The sequence below is a fragment of the Leucoraja erinacea genome, chromosome 6, assembly GCF_028641065.1.
Source record: "Leucoraja erinacea ecotype New England chromosome 6, Leri_hhj_1, whole genome shotgun sequence".
Classification (NCBI taxonomy): domain Eukaryota; kingdom Metazoa; phylum Chordata; class Chondrichthyes; order Rajiformes; family Rajidae; genus Leucoraja; species Leucoraja erinaceus.
The window spans coordinates 45,799,414-45,819,834 of record NC_073382.1 but is presented as its reverse complement, the minus strand read 5'-3'; the positions used below and the strand labels follow the sequence as shown (position 1 = coordinate 45,819,834).

Below are 20,421 nucleotides of genomic sequence, written 5' to 3'. Positions count from 1 at the left end.
TGATGGGTTTAACTGGTTTTCCCATCACCAGCCAGGTAGGTTTCTATGAGCTATTGTGCTCCCTTAACGAGATTAACTATGTAGGTCGGCTTGGGGCATTGTGATGCCTGCTGATGTCAGCGCCCCAGTGTCTGGACTTCGACCTGGTTTCGGGGTTTCTGCATGGCCAATATCCATCTATTGTTCAGGCCGTGACTTTGCAGAAACCCAGAGACTGGGCTGTGGGGTTTCGCTTTTGTGGCTGGTCACGAGGTCCCGCGGCCATCTTAGGCCCCACTGATTGTGACATCCCTTGTTAAAACTGACCGCAGCTTTTCTCTCTCTCAGTCCCAGTCCCGTATAAAAAATGTCCAAAATGCAGCTCTTTGGTTTTGTTGATTGTAGCATGAGGGAAAACTTCTCAAATCTTACAGCCCCTCCTGTTGATTTGCATAACCCCAGCTTATCGAATCAATTAAATAATGTGGTTGAGCAATGTTTTCCCGATTCCCCACATCCAGACCCCTGAGGTTTTAACTAACTAGTGCCCCATTACGAACATACAGTCCCCATCTTTTAGGCTGACCTACACTGTCCGTGTCCCGGGCAAAACTATATTATAAACATTTGCATTTTGTGTCTACCTATACACTTACACCTTGCCCCAGGCCGATGCCTCCGCCATCCTCCTGCTGGTGTAAGCTTGAATGTAGGACATGAAAACAAAACCACAGCAAAACGATACATTTTCGTGCATTCTTTCAAAACAATCACTTTTTTTTCCCACCATTTCGAAAAGGACAATACAAAACACAGTTCACTCGGTGTGGAGGGGGCCCGTCCTCCTAGCAGCTTGCAGCTGGGTCCTGCTCGCCCACCCGCACGTAACGGTCTCTCCATTCTCCTTTATTTACCCGGTCATTGAGGCGCTGCCCTCCTTTACATTTCACACATAGTAAATATAACACTATTCCTGCTTGTACAATAACTAATGCATGTGACGCTATCCTAACCCAAGACGGGACCTCGATAGTGGTGAACAGGTCCCACCATGGTGGAACCACAATGTCCAATATCTCAGACCCTATCTCTCTTGTCTTTTGCTCCAGGGTGTAAAAGTGCCTTTGTGATACGGCGACTGCCTTTAACAGGGTTGTGAGATGTTCGGGGAGAGGGGGAATGGCGTACCCGAAATGCGCTACAAATCGCTGCAGGTCGGTGAAGTTTTTCTGTACAGTTAGGTGAACCATGGAGGGTTCAGGAATGGGGACAATTCGCTGCTGTGCCACTTGAACCTCTGCCCTGGGTTTAAAACAGAAGTTGCTGTCCCTTACCGGACACGAACCGTGCTGCCCGTGTCAATAGTGCTGCACGGCAGTGGTAACACAATAGGTGCCACCCCCATGTATGCCACCTGTGGGGGCACATGGCCCTGTGCCATTGCCTCCATGGTACAATTCATAGGCTTCGCGCCAACAGTCCTGAACCCGCACTGCTGTTTCAAAAGGACATTCAAGTGCTGAGGACACAATATAATATGTGCTCCCCGGCTCCGACACCCCGAGAGGTCAGTACCCGTCATCGACTGCTCCCAGCGGATGACGTACGGTGGGACCGCTGCATAGCGAAAATGGCCTCCCCCCTGAATGACTCCAATGTTCTCCACCCTGTACACCGGCGCGGGCCTTGTCGTCTTGCCCAACACCGGCATCCGCACCACTATTCCCATGATTGTGTGGTTTGATTGGCCACAATCTACGGCACCAGGGTACGCCTCCGACGCTAACCTGAGCTGGCACGGGGTGAACGCCTTCTGGAAGGGTAGCAGCGCTTGTAGGTGTTTGTTACTGATCCATGATGGGACCAATCCTTGTTTCAGGTCCTCGAGGTTGCTGCGGCCCTCGCCCGGCAACCACGCCCCATACAGTTCGCACACCTCATTTTGCGCTGCCTGATCAGACGCGTTCCGATCTTCCCTAATCATTGCGTTCACCGCGCCGGCATGCCTTTCCAGCTCAGCAATGATCTCGCACAGGTGTAGTGTCATCGCCTGGTCCTCATGCAGCTCGGACCCGGCGACCTTGTTCCCATCCGTGAGGATGCATTTCAACTGCGACTGTAACCCGTTAATCTGGGTCTGCAGCTCCATGTTATCTAGAGCGTTGACCACAGATGTCCCAGTGTTAAAGCCCGTAAACACATCATTCACTACACCCCTCCTTTGCCTCCCCGTCCGACCCCAGCCCTCCGGCTATTGGCTATACAAGCTCTCCTTGTCCACGCTGGCAATACAATACAATACAATACAATACAATACAATACGGTTTATTTGTCACATTGCACATAAAGTGCAAGTGAAATGAATATGTCAGCAGCGGTACAATGATAAAGAACACACACAAAAACACAATAAAAATTTAACATAAACATCCACCACAGCATTCATCACTGTGGTGGAAGGCACACAATTTGGCCAGTCCTCCTCCATTTTCCCCCTGTGGTCGGGACCTCAACCCCCCGCAGCCGTTGCTGCGGGCGTCCAGATGGTAAAAGGACAAGGTACAAGTCCAGGTAAGTCCAGGATCGGCTCTTCCCCACCGGAGACCGCGGCTTTAAGTTGGTGTAGGCCGCAGGCCGGCGGTCGAGATTTAAAGTTTAAAGTTCCTGCCGCGCCGCAGCCAGAAGCACCGCAGACCGCAGGGCCGGCGGTCGAAGCTCCCCTCCAGGGGTGATGGTAAGTCGCCACTGTGCCCGCGGTAGAAGTTGGCCGCGGGCCGGCAGCTTTTGTGGCTGGTCACGAGGTCCCGCGGCCATCTTGGGCCCACTGATTGTGACATCCCTTGTTAAAACTGACCGCAGCTTTTCTCTCTCTCAGTCCCAGTCCCGTATAAAAAATGTCCAAAATGCGGCTCTTTGGTTTTGTTGATTGTAGCATGAGGAAAACTTCTCAAATCTTACAGTCCCTCCTGTTGATTTGCATAACCCCAGCTTATCGAATCAATTAAATAATGTGGTTGAACAATGTTTTCCCGATTCCCCACATCCAGACCCCTGAGGTTTTAACTAACTAGTGCCCCATTACGAACATACAGTCCCCATCTTTTAGGCTGACCTATACTGTCCGTGTCCCGGGCAAAACTATATTATAAACATTTGCATTTTGTGTCTACCTACACACTTACACCTTGCACCAGGCCGATGCCTCCGCCATCCTCCTGCTGGTGTAAGCTTGAATGTAGGACATGAAAACAAAACCACAGCAAAACGATACATATTCGTGCATTCTTTCAAAACAATCACTTTTTTTTCCCACCATTTCGAAAAGGACAATACAAAACACAGTTCACTCGGTGTGGAGGGGGCCCGTCCTCCTAGCAGCTTGCGGCTGGGTCCTGCTCGCCCACCCGCACGTAACAGTCTCTCCATTCTCCTTTATTTACCCGGTCATTGAGGCGCTGCCCTCCTTTACAAAATGCAGCTCTTTGGTTTTGTTGATTGTAGCATGAGGGAAAACTTCTCAAATCTTACAACATGGAGGCACAGAGAGAGGCACGGAGGCACAGAGAGAGACACGGAGGCACAGAGAGAGACACGGAGGCACAGAGAGAGACACGGAGGCACAGAGAGAGACACGGAGGCACAGAGAGAGACACGGAGGCACAGAGAGAGACACGGAGGCACATAGGGACACGGAGGCACAGAGAGAGACACGGAGGCACAGAGAGAGACACGGAGGCACAGAGAGAGACACGGAGGCACAGAGAGAGACACGGAGGCACATAGGGACACCGAGGCACAGAGAGAGACACGGAGGCACAGAGAGAGACACGGAGGCACAGAGAGAGACACGGAGGCACAGAGAGAGACACGGAGGCACAGAGAGAGACACGGAGGCACAGAGAGAGACATGGAGGCACATAGGGACACCGAGGCACATAGGGACACCGAGGCACAGAGAGGGACACCGACGCACAGAGAGAGACACGGAGACACAGAAAGGGACACCGAGGCACAGAAAGAGACACGGAGGCACAGAGTGGGACACAGAGGCACAGAGAGGGAGACGGAGGCACACAGAGAGGGAGACGGAGGATGGAGTGGGCGGGCAGGCGTGATCCCGAGTGAGCCTGCGGGCCGCCAGCGAGGTCGGCGAAAAGCAGCGTGGGGACCAGCCGATCTGTGGCTTCTTCCAGCGTGACAGCCGGGCTGGGGCGGGGGGGGGGGTGGGGGGGGGGGGGGGGGTGGGGGGGAGTGGAGGAGAGCCGGGCGGCGACAGCATCTGCTTGAATGGAGAGCGTGGTGGGGGTGCCGCTTGGGTCTGTTCCTCCAATGGCCAGTTGCGGTGGGGGGGCTGGGGGGGGGGGGGGGCGGTATGCAGCGTCACACGCACTAACCACCCCCCACACACACTAACTACTAATCCCCACGTGCGCAAAGGGCATTGTGACGTCCGCAGCTGCTGATTTAAAGAAAACAGTAAGTCTTGTGAAGGATTTTATTGAAAATGTGTACAGAAAAACGACCAAATTTCATGAGGAGTGGATTTGCAAATGTAAAAGTAAAATCGCTAGCGAAATGGTAAAAATCGCAGCATTTTTGCGTCTGGTTTTCGCGGAGTAACGAATCAAAGGCAAAATCAAAATCACACACACACACACACACACACACAGTTTTAAAAGTATATAGATATGATATATGATATGATATGATATGAATAATACTGTTGAAATAATTCAGGGACATTCTGGTCAAAGTATATGTCAATTTTAAACATTTGAGTTGTATTGTAGGGTAGCTATGTAACATATTTGTTTAAGAAAGAATGAAAGAAAGCTGGTTGGCATAGACATATTGGGCAGAAGGGCAGGTTTCCGTGCTCTATGACCCTACTATTACTTTGCAACTGTTGACTAATTGCCTTTCATTAGATGAACTATTAACTTTGTATTTCACACATGCTGCCTGATCTGCTGAATATTTCCAGCATTTATTTCTTTGATGAGGGATTAAAAATCGTATAATGCATTTGAACAGAGTGTTAATCTCATTAGTTACTTCCAATTAAATCCTGTTTAAATTAGCATAAAGACTAAAAGGCCTGAAAAGAGTTCCAGGCATCTTATAACACCTCGTGTGGTCAATTAGTAAATCTATTACTGACTCAGGCCAGCTCATGGATAAGACTAAAAAAATGGTGTAAAAACCCTCAGTATTTATCACATATGTACTTATGCAAATGTTTCTAGCTCTGACTATGAGTAGTACAAGGAATATTGAGAATCACAGATAACTGATTACACTGCTCTAGTGTATTTGTAATACATTTATGCACACTCCGCTGCTTCCCACTTAGGAAATAAGTGATTTATCTAATCTCATTAGTCGCAGATTTCTTAACCTCTTTGATAGGGCAGTCACGGTGGCGCAGTGGTAGAGTTGCTGCCTTACAGCAAATGCAGCGCCAGAGACCCGATTACGGGTTCTGTCTGTACGGAGTTTGCATGTTCTCCCCGTGACCTGCGTAGGTGATCTCCCAGATCTTCGGTTTCTTCCCACATTCCGAAGACGTACAGGTTTGTAGGTTAATTGGCTTGGCAAATGTAAAAATAAATTGTCCCCAGTGGGTGTAGGATAGTGTTAATGTGCGGGGATCGCTGTGCGGCGTGGACCCGGTGGGCCGAAGGGCCTGTTTCCGTGCTGTATCTCTAAACTAAACTAAATTAATCATCACAAAGGATTTTGTATCATCCATTTCTTAACTGACAATCACAATTTATCTCAATTCAATAGAAACTTGGGTCATTTCTTCGCCCGTTTCCACTGGATCAACTACTGAATATCTTTCAACATTTAAAAATTCTCTTTCATATCTTTTTTTTCTGGAATTGTCATTTATGAATCCACCACCAATTGTACCTCTTTTTTTCACGATATCTCTTTATATCACCCATTTTAACCCAGCATGCCATTTCTGGGTGTCAATTGTCCTCAAGGTGTCAAAAAATTCAATCATTTTGTTTGATTTATCTCTCTCCACCACATGAGTAATAATTTTGTTGCTGTTTCAACTGCTTGTCTTCCACTCTCCCCTCAAGCTTTGGTTGAACCAAGTTCAATCATATTGAGTCTTCTGCGCATTAGTAACTCAGCTGTATACAACATTTTATGGTGTTGTCCTGGAGTTTAGATGATCAGTGTACTTAAGCATCTTTCTTGCCAGTTCTCACCCATCTTTCCACTGCACCATTTGATGCTTGATGAAACGGTAAAATGAGGAAGTAAACCATTAAGAAGAACCCAAAACTAAATGGACAAATGATCATTATCTGAAACTAGCCCTTCTTAAATTATCTACTTTATTAAGAAAAATAGAAAAACAGATTATTGTTTAAGGGGAGAGAGACTAGAGAATGTTACCAGGCATAGCGATCTGGGTACAGTAAACATTGAGGAAGGCAAATGGAACCTTCTCCTTTATTACAGTGGGGATGGGGTGTAAACATAGGGAAATCTTGCTACATATATATATAGACAATAGACAATAGGTGCAGGAGTAAGCCATTTGGCCCTTCGAGCCAGCACCGCCATTCAATGTGATCATGGCTGATCATCCCCAATCAGTACCCCGTTCCTGCCTTCTCACCATATCCCCTGACTCTGCTATTTTTAAGAGCCGTATCTAGCTCTCTCTTGAAAGCATCCAGAGAACCTGCCTCCACCGCCATCTGAGACAGAGAATTCCACAGACTCACCACACTCTGTGAGAAAAAAGTGTTTCCTCGTCTCCGTTCTAAATGGCTTACTTCTTATTCTTAAACTGTGGCCCATGGTTCTGGACTCCCCCAACATCGGGAACATGGTTCCTGCCTCTAGTGTGTCCATGCCCTTAACAATCTTATATGTTTCAATGAGATATCCTCTCATCCTTCTAAACTCCAGAGTGTACAAGCCCAGCTGCTCCATTCTCTCAGCATATGACAGTCCCGCCATCCCAAGAATTAACCTGGTAAACCTACGCTGCACTCCCTCAATACCAAGAATGTCCTTCCTCAAATTAGGGACCAAAACTGCACACAATACTCTAGCTGTGGTCTCACTAGGGCTCTGTACAACTGCAGAAGGACCTCTTTGCTCCTATATTCGATTCCTCTTGTTATAAAGGCCAACATGTCATTCGCTTTCTTCACTGCCTGCTGTACCTGCATGCTTACTTTCATAGCCTGCACATAAAACTGCACACAATGCTCCAGGTGTGGTCTCACTAGCGCTCTGTACAACTGCTGGCAGGGCCGGATATACGTATAAACTGGACAAGCTTCAGCTTAGGTCCTCGAGATCTAGGGGGGCCTCGCAGAGCCGGATATACCTCTAGGCTTCATAGGCTGAAGCCTAGGCCCTCGAAATCTAGGGGGCCTCCGGCCAAGGCAGGACACCTGCCGTTCAACTCTGGGCGCCCCCCCCCCCCCCCATCTCTCTCTCTCTCTCTCTCTCTCCGTCTCCCCCCGCTATCCGTATCCGAGCCACCGGGCTCCGCTCTCCGCTCGCTCCTCATCCGCCGGCATGGTAGGCCGCCTTGCACATGCGCATTGCTGCGGCCTGCACGTCCTCCCCTGCACATGCGCACAACCACGGCCCGCACATCATCGGCCGCCCTGCGCATGCGCACTGCCACGGCAACTGGTCGGCGCTGGGCACTTTCTCCCTCGCTTTGAATTGTGGGAGATTTGGCCGCCGTTGCTGTCCGGTCGCTGCCTCGCCGCCAGCGCTGAAAACCAATGCAGAATCACTCCCTGACCCTGGATCAGAAGTAACTCCCTGGAGTAACTCTTGCTTCTGGTTTCCTGGTCCTCCATAAATATTCTAAATGGAATTTAAACTGGAGGTGGTGGAGGGCTGAACAATAACAGCCTATTGCATTTTATCTGTTTATTTATTGTGTATATATATGGTCTATGGTATATAAACACACTGAACTTTTATCTCCTGTTCTGTATTATGTTCACATATTCTGTTGTGCTGCAGCAAGCAAGAATTTCATTGTCCTATCTGGGACACATGACAATAAAACTCTTGACAGATGACTTGGACTTAAGCAAAAAAGGGTTCTTGGGGAAAAAAGAGCTACCTTAAATTTAGTTGCGTCTGGTTGGGTAACTATGGTAGGGTGAAGACTATTCCATGCTTTAATTGTGCGGGGGAACTCCATGGAGCAGCCAGCAACTCGAGATAGAAGAAATTGGGTGACGTTTCGGGTAAAGACCCTTCTTTAGACTCTCATCTGGTTTTAGTGTTTCGTTTAATTTAAAGATACAGCGTGGAAACAGGCCCTTCAGCCCACCGAGTCAACGCCGACCACTGATCACCCGTACACTAGTTCTTTCCCACACATTAGCGGAGTAAGTCAAGAGTCAAAACTATTTTATTCTCTCACGTCCCAGTTAGAACAATGAAATCCTTACTTGCACCAGCACAACAGAATATGTAAACATAGTACTCTGTAAACAATGTTATAAATGAGAAAACAAAACGGTGTATATTTATATATGAATATATAACTATATAAATATATATATATATGTGTGTGTGGGTATAAATATATACCTACACACACACACACACACACACACAATTTCCCTCCTGGTATTAATAAAGTTCTATCGTATAGTATAGTGTGTGTAAGAAGGAAGTGCAGATGCTGGTTTAAACTGAAGATAGACACAAAAAGCTGAAGTAACTCAACAGGTCAGACAGGATCTCTGGACAAAAGGAAATATAATAGGATTTGGGTTGGGTCTGAAATAGGTTCCTGCACACCTTTGGAATGTGGAAGGAAACAAGAGCATCCGGAGAAAACCCATGTGATCAAAGGGAAAAGGAGCAAACCATACAGACAGCACCCATATTCAGGATCAATTCCGGGTCTCTGGCACTTTTAGGCAGCAACTTTATGGCCAATGTACAGCCCCATAGTCTTGAACTTAATTAAAACGACAAGTGTGGCAAGGGGGGTGACATGAAAAAGAAAGTAGGCTGATGGAGAGCTGGGAATGGGAGGGGAAGGAGGGAGAAAGCAAGGACTACCTGAAATTAGAGAAGCCAATGTGCATACCGCTGGGGTGTAAACTACCCAAGCAAATATGAGGTGCTGCTCCTGCAATATGCGGTGGGCCTCACTCTGGCCATGGAGGAGGCCCAGGAAAGAAAGGTCGGATTCGGAATGGGAAGGGGAGTTGAAGTGCTGAGCCACCGGGAGATCAGGTTGGTTATTGCGAACTGAGTGGAGATGTTGTCCGAAGCGATCGCCAAGCCTGCGCTTGGTCTCACCGAGGCTGATCATACGCTGAATAATCCAAACACATTTTTGTTTGGAAGTGGAAAGAAATAATAGAAATTGCATTCATAGCAACGTGTAAAAAGAGTTGAGATACTGTATTATAATTTTGCTGCATGTCATTGTGGTATATATCATGTCTTGATTGGTGAATGTTTAGTTAGTGGCTTTATTTGAAGCAGAAATAATATGTGAATGCTTCATTGAGCATAATTCCGACTGGTAACTACGCACTTCGTCCAAGCACATTATCGCACGCGTCATGCAAGCCATCTTAAATGACCACCTAAACTGTCATTTGGCAAACTAAAAAGCTGCCAAGGTTGCCCGGCTGATAACAGAGAAAAAACATATGTGAGAGCCCCGCAAGGTGTATAATATTTTTGACACTGTCATAGGCCTTTCTTACATATGCTGTCACAACGCACTGTAGTCTCTAAACAACCCTTCAGTAATTTTCCTTGCCCTCCATTTCAGAATAATAGTGTTTTAAGCCAATAACTCGACACTAGCAGTGGCGATAGATAGATAGATAGATAGATAGATAGATAGATAGATAGATAGATAGATAGATAGATAGATAGATAGATAGATAGATGAATAAATAAAGCGCAGCTTTCCAGCCCCTTATCTCATTGGCCACACTCGGCTGCAAATCGGTGTCAATCTGGTGGACCATCTTCCTCTAGTCGTAGGCGTGGGGGATTGGGAGGGGCCTCACAAGTGGAACAGCTTAGGGCCTCTCTTCATCTAAATCCGGCCCTGACTGCAGAAGGACCTCTTTGCTCCTATATTCGATTCCTCTTGTTGTAAAGGCCAACATGCCATTAACTTTCTTCACTGCCTGCTGTACCTGCATGCTTACTTTCATAGACTGATGTACAAGGATCCCCAGATCCCATTGTACTTCCCCTTTTCCCAACTTGATTCCATTTAGATAGTAATCTGCCTTCCTGTGTTTGCTACCAAAGTGGATAACCTCACATTTATCTGCATTAAACTTCATCTGCCATGCATCTGCCCCTTCCCCCAACCTGTCCAAGTCACCCTGCATTCTCATAGCATCCTCCTCACTGTTCACACTGCCACCCAGCTTTTTGTTTCCTGTCTGCCAACCACTTCTCTATTCATGTCTGCACTCTACCCCCAATGCCATGTGCCCTAATTTTGCCCACTAATCTCCTATGTGGGACCTTATCAAATGCTTTCTGAAAGTCCAGGTACACCACATCCACTAGCTCTCCCTTGTCCATTTTCCTAGTTACATCTTCAAAAAATTCCAGAAGATTAGTCAAGCATGATTTCCTCTTCGTAAATCCATCCATGACTTGGACCGATCCTGTTACTGCTATCCAAATGTGCGGCTATTTCATCTTTTATAATTGACTCCAGCATCTTCCCCACCACCGATGTCAGGCTAACTGGTCTATAATTTCCCGTTTTCTCTCTCCCGCTTTCCTTAAAAAGTGGGATAACTTTAGCTACCCTCCAATCCACAGGACATCCATATTGGCATTCGTGAGATCACTCCTGAAGTATTGCATATAATTCTGCTCCGTGTATTTAAGAGATTACGGGATTACAGAGGCTGCGTTAGGTTGATTCCTGCAATGAATGTATTGATTTACAAGGACAGGTTGAACAACCCCAATGTCCATGGTTCAATCCTGATCTCAGGCAATGACAGTGTGAATTTTGCACCTTCTCCCTGTCAACACAGTTAACACAGTTATTTCCTGTGGTGTAAGCAAGTAGTAGGAGAAACAGAGTGGAGTTGACAGAGCGAATAGGTTACAGTGAAATAAGTAGGGAATTGAGAATGATGGGATCAGTGGCAAACAAAGCCTGCAAGTGATAGGTGGATACAGGTGAGGTGGATCCAGGTGATTGGCAGATGGGTGGAATTAGTGACAGAGATGAGAGGTGAAAAGGAGTTGTTATTGGTATTGGTTTATTGTGTGTTCTGAGATAGTGGAAAACGTTGTTTTCCACAATATGCAGGCAGATCATACCATACATAAGTACAATCATACCATGTGTGAATATAGCAAATTAGCTACACTCTGAGCTGTGATAAAACTCCATAATTTAACTCCATGAGTTATAAGATATAACAGGTTTGAGATGCTAGTTTCTGGGTTTGTGTATTCAAAGAATGTTGACTAAGGTTCCAATGTGCCTGAGGAGCCGTCAAGGAAAGATCATTCACCCTCCTGTGAAAAATACATCACATAGGGCTTTACTGAAAACACAAATAGAACTAACAGTTCACAAAGTTCCATCAACTGCCAATTAATTTGCTATTATAAGTGTAAGAACGGATATAGTGTTGTGCTGCCTAAAAATCTTAAGCACATGATACAGGTATTGTCTTATGATAAAGCCATTCTGGTAAGTCTTTCCGCTGTCGTCATTTCAGTTCATTTGTTATTGCCCAACTTTCTTTTTCCCTGTTGAGGATTCATAGTGGATGCTACTCTTTCTCACATTGTTCATAGTGCTGGGCAGAAGAGTTCCATTAGACTATGATCAGAGGGAGGGATATATGGTAAGCGCTGTTCTAAGACTTCTGCAATGGTTAACAAGAAGAAAAGATAGCAACCACTGTTCAAAAATATTATTAATTGGTATACTTAAAACAAATCAGCCAAGTTACCTTTGTTTTGTTTTGGTCCCACAATAATCACAGTTAGCACTCAGAACTAATGATGCATGGGTGTTGATTGAATGATTACAGGACATATTGAAGCTTATTGATGTCTGCAGCCTGTACAAAAACAAAACACTGCTTTATACTGATGATTCTTTTGTGATGCTTTCAGTTCCTCACCTTGAATGACACTTGCATTAAATACCACACATAACCAATCTGCAACCTTCACTACTTCATTGTTGTTCGGTACCTCAAAATCTGTGCTCCGAATACCAGCCATGTTTGGAAATGATCATTTTATTTTACCATTGCATTTTACTAAATAGAACTGATGTAATGATTGCATTGATTGCTGTGCTGTTGTTTTTTTAATGTTTTAGACATCTATTTTATCCAGAGGTGGTCTTAATATTCTTTCCTGTCATTATATATGATCCCAGTGCTTTGCTGATCTTATTAGTGATCGATCACATTTGTTTCAGCCTTTAATACAGCACGATGTGAAAAGCTGCAAAAGGAGAAGCAAGGGCTGGATAGGAAGTTTGAGATTGAAGTACAGAGGCTTCAACTGCAACAGCAAGCAGAGATCCGGGACCTTGAAGAGAGGTTGAAGGCTCATTTCACTGCAGAAAAAGAGCACCTCATTGAGGAACATGCAGTGTATTTCAAGAACACCCAGTCTCAGCACAAGGAACAGGTCCGTATCAACATCTTAATAATTAACATAAAGCTTAATTGGATTTAAAATCCACAACCACGCCAGCTCATAAATCTGGCAGTGTGTAATTTAAGAGTCACCAACGTAACGGGGATTAAGACAAGCAAGGGACCCACTTTTTCTGGTGGAGAAAGTGACAAGATCAAGATAAGGTAATGCAGGGCCAGGACTGTTTTTCTGCTTAGCTTCGTCATCTGGGAGTGGATCAGCTTGGTATAGCAGGACTGAATTACTGTTGAGCATAGAATATCAGAAGTTTCTCAGTATTTTGCATTTTATTGCCGTGGTTAGGGCCAGTTTAAATCATTTTTATTTGTGCTACTAATTAACTTTCCTCCTCGCATCATCCACCTAATCATCAAGAACAAAAGAACGTGCAATATACCCCCCTGTCTGCCATCCAGTTGACTTTACTCCAGATTTTTGTGTCTATCTTCAACTTTAATTAGTTGATGATTCCCTGATCTTACATACCTTGGCCAAATCACACCCCAGGACTTACTGGGACTTGCATATGGTTAGGGAGCCTGAGCATTTTCAGACCTATTGTCTTCAAAGCTACAAAAAGGCAACAGGGCTTCTTGAACCTGCTTTCACAGAGAAAATATGAATGTAATCCCGTCGGATTAGAAAGGGTGAATGCACAAAGTATTTTACTCAGGGAAGAGGAATCATCAATTAGAGGACATAGGTGCGATGGGGCAAGATTTAATAGGAACCTAAGGGGCAACTTTTCACTCAGAGGGTAGTGGGTGTATGGAATGAGTAGCCAGAGGTGAAAGTTCTATAACAACATTTAAAAGACAGTTGAACAGGTACAGTGCCCTCCATAATGTTTGAGACAAAGACCCATCATTTATTTATTTGCCTCTGTATTCAACAATTTGAGATTTGTAATAGAAAAAAATCACACGTGGTTAAAGTGCACATTGTCAGATTTTAATAAAAGCCATTTTTAGACATTTTGGTTTCACCAAGTAGACATTACAGCAATGTACATGTACATCATAGTCCCCTCATTTCAGGGTACCATAATGGTTGGGACACATGGCGTCACAGGTATTTGTAATTGCTCAGGTGTGCTTAATTGCCGCCATCATGCAGGTATAAGAGAGCTCTCAGCACCTAGTCTTTCCTCCAGTCTTTCCATCACCTTTTAAAACTTTTATTGCTATTTAGCAACATGAGGACCAAAGTTGGGCCAATGAAAGTCAAATAAGCCATTTTGAGACTGTGAAACAAGAATAAATCGGTTAGAGTCATCAGCCAAACTTTAGGCTTACCAAAATCAACTGTTTGGAACATCATTAAGAATAAAGAGAGCACTGGTGAGCTTACTAATCGCTAAGAGACTGGCAGGCCAAGGAAGACCTCCACAGCAGATGACAGAAGAATTCTCTCTATAATAATGAAAAATCCCCAAACACCTGTCTGACAGATCAGAAACGCTCTCCAGGAGTCAGGTATGGATTTGTCAATGACCACTGTCCACAGAAGATTTTGTGAACAGAAATACAGAGGCTACAATGCAAGATGCAAACTACTGGTTAGCTGCAAAAATAGGATGGGCGGGTTACAGTTTGCCAAGAAGTACTTAAAAGAGTACTGGAAAAAGATCTTGTGGACAGTTCTGGAAAATGGTCTTGTGGACAGATGAAACAAATATTAACATATCAGAGTGATGGCAAGAGCAAAGTATGAAGGAGAGAAGGAACTGCCCAAGATCCAAAGCAGACCACCTCATCTGTGAAACACGGCGGTGGGGGTGAATTTATAATAGAAACAAGGAATTGGCAGACCAGTTCAACAACTACTTTGGTTCTGTCTTCACTAAGGAAGACACAAACAATTTCAGGAAATACTATTGGACCGAGGATAGTGGGAGGGAGGAAGGTTTCAAGGTCAAGGTTTCATTTAATCCACATTAGTCAGGAAATGGTGTTATGTAAACTGTTGGCTGAAGGCATATAAATCCCCAGGGCCTGATGGTCTAGAAATCGTGGTTGCATTTGTGATCATATTCCAATGTTCTATAGACTCTGGATCAGTTCCTGTGGACTGGAGGGTAGCTAATGTAACCCCACTTTTTAAGAAAGGGGGGAGAGAGAAAAAAGGGAATTATAGACCGGTTAGCCTTACATCGGCAGTGGGGAAGATGCTGGAGTCAATTATTAAAGATGTGTAATAGCAGTGACAGGATTGGTCAAAGTCAGCGAGGATTTATGAAGGGGAAATTATGCTTGACTAATCTTCTGGAATTTTTTGGGAATGTAACAAGTAGAATGGATAAGGGAGAGCCAGTGGATCTGGACATTAACAAAAGTATATGACAAGGTCCCACACTAAAAATCAGTGTGCAAAATTAGAGCACATGGTATATTGGAGGTAGGGATTGACATGGATAGAGAACTGTTTGGGAGACAGGAAGAAAAGAGTAGGAATTAATGGGTCTTTTTCAGAATGGCAGGCAGTGACTAGTGGGGTACCACAAGGCTCAGTGCTGGGACCCCAGTTACAATATATATTAAATATGTAGACAAGAGATTTAAATGTAACATCTCCAAGTTTGCAGATGACACAAAGCTGGGTGGCAGTGTGCGGTGTGAGGAGGATGCTATGAGGCTGCAGGGTGACTTGGAAACTTGGAAGGAGTGCAGTGTAAGTTCACCAGGTTAATTCCTGGGGTGGCGAGACTGACATATGATGAAAGAATGGGTCGACTGGGCTTGTATTCATTGGAATTTAGAAGGATGAGAGGGGATCTTATAGAAACACATACAATTCTTAAGGGATTGGATAGGCTAGATGCAGGAAAAATGTTCCCGATCTTGGGGGAGTCCAGAACCGGTGTCACAGTTTAAGAATAAGGGGTAGGCTATTTAGTGCTGACATGAGGAAAAACATTTTCACCCAGTGAGTTGTGAAACTGTGGAATTCTCTGCCGCAGAAGGCAGTGGATGCCTATTCACTGGATGTTTTCAAGAGAGAGTTAGATATAGCTCTTAGGGCCAACGGAATCAAGGGATATAGGGAGCAAGCAGGAACGGGGTACTGATTTTGGATGATTAGCCATGATCATATTGAATGGCAGTGCTGCCTCGAAGGGCCGAATGGCCTACTCCTGCGCCTGTTTTCTATGTTTCTATTTGGGCAACTTCATTTATTGCTACCTTGAACAAAAAAAATTGCTAACTAAAAAGCCATTTCTTTGAAGATGGAGCAAAAGCATAGGAGAGAGAAGATGAAAAACATTACAGAACAATGTTTTACCAAGTACTACTTTATCTTCTCTGGGAAGAATTGAAGATGACATAAAATATGTAGGTGATGAAAGGATATAGATCATGTGCAAGCAGATAAGATTAGTTTAACTTGCATCATGTTCAGCATAGACATTGTGGGCCAAATAATCTGTTCCTGTGCTGAACTTTTCTAAGTTCTATGTATACTCTAAAACTTTGAAAATCTTTTGACCATAAGAAGGTTAATTGTGAAATAGCTATATTTGTCTCGTTCAGACAATAAAAGCAAAGGGCCCGTCAGGGCCCGCTGAAGTATTATAACATTTAAGTGTCACAGTTTCTTGCTTTCTCCCAGTTTGACTTTGCCATGTAGCAGCACTTGTTTCAGTGAAGTGGGTGCACCATTTGTGAAACACCACTTGCTTCAGTGCATACTGAAACAACTGGAGAAGAAATGGGACATTGGTGTTATTTGTAAAGGCTGTGTTGAAGACACAGTTGAACGTTTAAGCAGCAGTCTGCTAACCAACTCTGCTATATAGTAGCAATGTTACAACATTTTGAGATTTAAAAAATAAAGTCTGTAATTTATCCCATCAGATAAAGCATAAAAAAGTTTAATTTGACACCTAATTCACTTTCATATCTCAAGTATTTAAAAAGTTATGGACAATTTCATACTCGGAAATTAGCATCTTGTTCCCTATTGATTTTCTATAGACATAACAAAAAAGCTGTGATCGCGTGCTATCAAAAGGCCATAACCTTCTTAAAAATTAAGAGAACTGAATGAAATTTTCAGTTATCGTAGATTGAAGCATTCTGAAACAAATATAAAATAATCTTACTTGGATGACCTGAAATTAAAACATATAATTAGTTAGTTACCCAAGTGTAGCAAATTTCAAACTTCAATTACTAGATCTAAACATCTATCCATTTCTTAATAAATTATTAACATTTTTAAATAGCCCAAGTGTCCAAATAATATTCATAAATAATTCACAATAAAACATGATTTTTAAATCTCATTTACATTAATTTATAGGCCAAATGGAAGGAATTTAGTGTTCAATTGCTGCAAATTAAAGTCCATTTTAAATCAGCTTTCTAGTGGGTTCCTATGAACGCGCTGGTTTAGAACGTTCACATTGCGGTAGATTTGTGCCTCAAATGCCCAGAAAAATACTGCGGGATATAATGGGCTCAAAATGAGCTACTCTTTGTATATTAAGAAGCCCTTTTTAATGTAAAAATAAGCTACATACCTTTAATTGTTTGCTTTATAAAACCCTGGGGCTGCGAGAGGTCGCGGGTTTAGAGAGTGATTTTTAAACTACTATAACTATTATACAAGGCCATAAAAACTAATATTACCTTTTGCGACGGGGTCTTTCAGCGATTTTTCATTAATGATTTACTAGGCTGAACATTTTCGATTGCAACAGTCTAGTAAAAATCGCGTTTTAAACCCGCCCCCTCAAAACAGCGCCAAAATCACACACACGGGCTGGGGCAGATTTTCAACGACGCTTCACGTAGGTTTTGCAACATACCTATATATAGACCTAACAGAATAATATTTGTATGTCCTTTATCAAAACAATTGACAGGATTGCCATCTTAATGGAGACACAAGAAACAACAGATGCTAGTGCTCCCCCAACACTATATGTGTTGCTATCTGAAATGTTTTTCATGGCATAATCACTGCATTGCCACATTGGAACATTTTGTTATTCTTTTGGAACTTCAGATGGCTAGTGGATTTTATGGGAAACTAGACCAAGTGGGACCAGTTGGGCCCTGTCCCCCAACGTGGGGGGTGGGGGGGGGGGGGGGGGGGGGCAGCGTCGGCGTTCACCCCGAGGAGGGGTGGAAGGAGGGGTGTGGGGGGGGGATGTTTATCGCCACCAGGGGAAAAATGTGAGTAGGATGTGTGAAAATGGGAAGGCTGTGGCCTCGCATTTGGAAGAAGATAGGAATTTACCAGATTGGCACGCACACACGCATGCACGCACAGACACACACACACACATGCAAGCACAGACACAAACAAGACAAAGACTTTTAGTTATATAGAGATTTTGGTTAACTAATGTCAGTATGGACAAAGGAGGGTCCAGACCCAAAACGTCACCTATCCATATTCTTCAGAGATGCTGCCTCACCCGTTGAATTACTCCGGCACTTTGTGTCATAAGATGATAAGGTCATAAGGAATAGGAGTAAAATTAGGCCATTACGCCCATCAAGCCTACTCTGCCATTCAATCATGGCTGATCTCTGTCTCCCTCCGAGCCCCATTCTCCTGCTTTCTCCCCATAACCTCTGACACCCATACTAATCAAGAATCTATCTATCTCTGCCTTAAAAATATTCTTTAACGGCCTCCACAGCCTTCTGTGGAAAAGAATTCCACAGATTCACCACCCTCTGACTAAAGAAATTTCTCCTCATCTCCTTCCTAAAATATCGTTCTTTAATTCTGAGGCTACGACTTCTAGTCCTAGAATCTCCCACTAGTGGAAACGTCCTCTCCATGTCCACTCTATCTAAACCTTTCACTATTTTGTATGTTTCAAGGAGGACCCCCCTCATTCGTCTAAACTCCAGTGAGTACAGGCCCAGTGTCAACAAACGCTCATCATAGGTTAACCTACTAATTCCTGGGATCATTGTTGTAAAACTCCTCAGGACCCTCTCCAGAACCTGAACATCCTTCCTCCGGTATGATGCCCATAATTGCTCACAATATTCCAAATGCGGCCTTACTGGCTCCTTATAGAGCCTCAACATTACATCCCTGCTTTTGTATACAAGCCCCCTTGAAATAAATGCTGTCATTAAGTTTGCTTTCTTTCCTACCGATTGTCTTCAATATGGACAACCTTTATATCCATATTCCAAATTAGTTTGGAAAGTTTACAGATAAAAGATACTTGAAGTGTACTTGAGGTTTGTGGTGGTTACCAAATGTTTTATTCTTATATTTTATTAGATTGAAGACATGACAGCTATCCATACTAGTACAATCACAGAACTGGAGAATAATCACACTGTTGCAATAACTATTCTTCAAGACGAACATGAAAAGAAACTTGAAGGTATTACTTGGGAGCAGTGCGACTGTTGTGATGGTGGATAATCCAAATTTGAAAATACATCACCATGCCTTCAATCGTCAGGTCTGAGTCCTGAGACTCTATCGTGACCGTTGTTGAAGACTCCCATCAGAGGAATCACAGTGAGGAAAGTGGGTCACCACCACCTTCTCAAGGGCAATTGGAGATGGGCAATAAATTTTGGCCTTGACAACAATGTCTAGATCCTGCAAAGTGAATAAGTAGAAAGAGCTGTTTCGCTCCGTTCATCACATGGGATCCAGGGCAAGAAAGCCAACTGGATCCAAAATTGGCTTGAAGGTAGGGAACAGAAGATGACGGTAGAGGGTTGTCGTTCAGACTGGCCTGCAACAAGTCGTGTGCCACACGGATTGGTGCTGGGTCTACTGCTGCTCCTTCTATATATATATATATATATATACTAGACGAAATGTGGAACCGTTGGGTCCCCCTCCCCAACGCACTATTCCACCACTCGCCCATACACGAGGCGATGTTCAGTCAAAATGACGATCCCGGCCCAGCAACACTCCCCCAACTGCGCAGGCTCGGCTGCCGGGCCCACATTACGCAGGCACGACTGCCGCGATCAAAGTTGTGCTGTTGACGGTTAAACCCTCCCCCAACTGCACACGAGCGAGGAGACGACACCATTTTGCATGGTGACGCCGCTGACGGGCCCAGCAAGCGGGAGCGAACTGCGCAGGCATGACTGCCGCAATGATTCACAGTGTAAAGTAGAGAATAAAGTAAATTAAAGTTTATTAAGGGAATTACTTTGTCAAATGGAACAAAACTTGCTACTGCACACCCCAGGCAAATGGTGAGTAAGATGCCCCTAAAATTAAAGTGCTATCGTGTACCGTTTTGGCTGTATTTCGAGAACGTAAAGGCATGCATAAAAAAAGATACTTTTTAGCTATATTTTAAAAGTTTATAAAGGGAAATACTTTGTCAAATCGAACAAAACTTGCTACTGTACACTGCAGGCGAATGGTGAGTAAGGTGGGCCTATAATTGTTGCGCTATCGTGTACCGTTCTGGCTGTATTTCAGGCATATACATACATACAAGATGATAGTTTTAGTTATATACTAGACCAAGTGCTCCCCCGACGCACCCATTCCCTACCCGTAGCCCCCACGGGAGGCGTGGTTCTCCAACTCAAACCGTTCCCGAACATAAATGAAGCTGATCACTGCTAGCCGAGCCATTGTGACGTCATCAGTTGATGCTGGTCGTTTTAAATTCAAAGTCTTTTCATTTTTTTAAACTTTAATCAGTAATAAGTCGAGAAATAAAGCATAAAATGTTCGGTGAAGGTGATCTCTGCCTAGAGGGGAAAAATGAGAATCAGAATATGTAAAAATATT

General features: G+C 44.2%; 1 protein-coding gene across 1 annotated transcript in view; it reads left to right on the top strand.

Moving 5' to 3' along the window:
• The window catches only part of LOC129698050 (microtubule-associated tumor suppressor candidate 2-like), a 65,700-nt gene that overhangs the window by 10,827 nt on the left and 34,452 nt on the right, over window positions 1-20,421 (top strand). Inside the window, exons 3-4 of the mRNA XM_055636887.1 lie at window positions 12,446-12,660; window positions 18,925-19,030. Of these exons, the coding sequence (XP_055492862.1) occupies window positions 12,446-12,660; window positions 18,925-19,030 (321 nt within the window). The remainder of the gene's footprint in view (window positions 1-12,445; window positions 12,661-18,924; window positions 19,031-20,421) is intronic.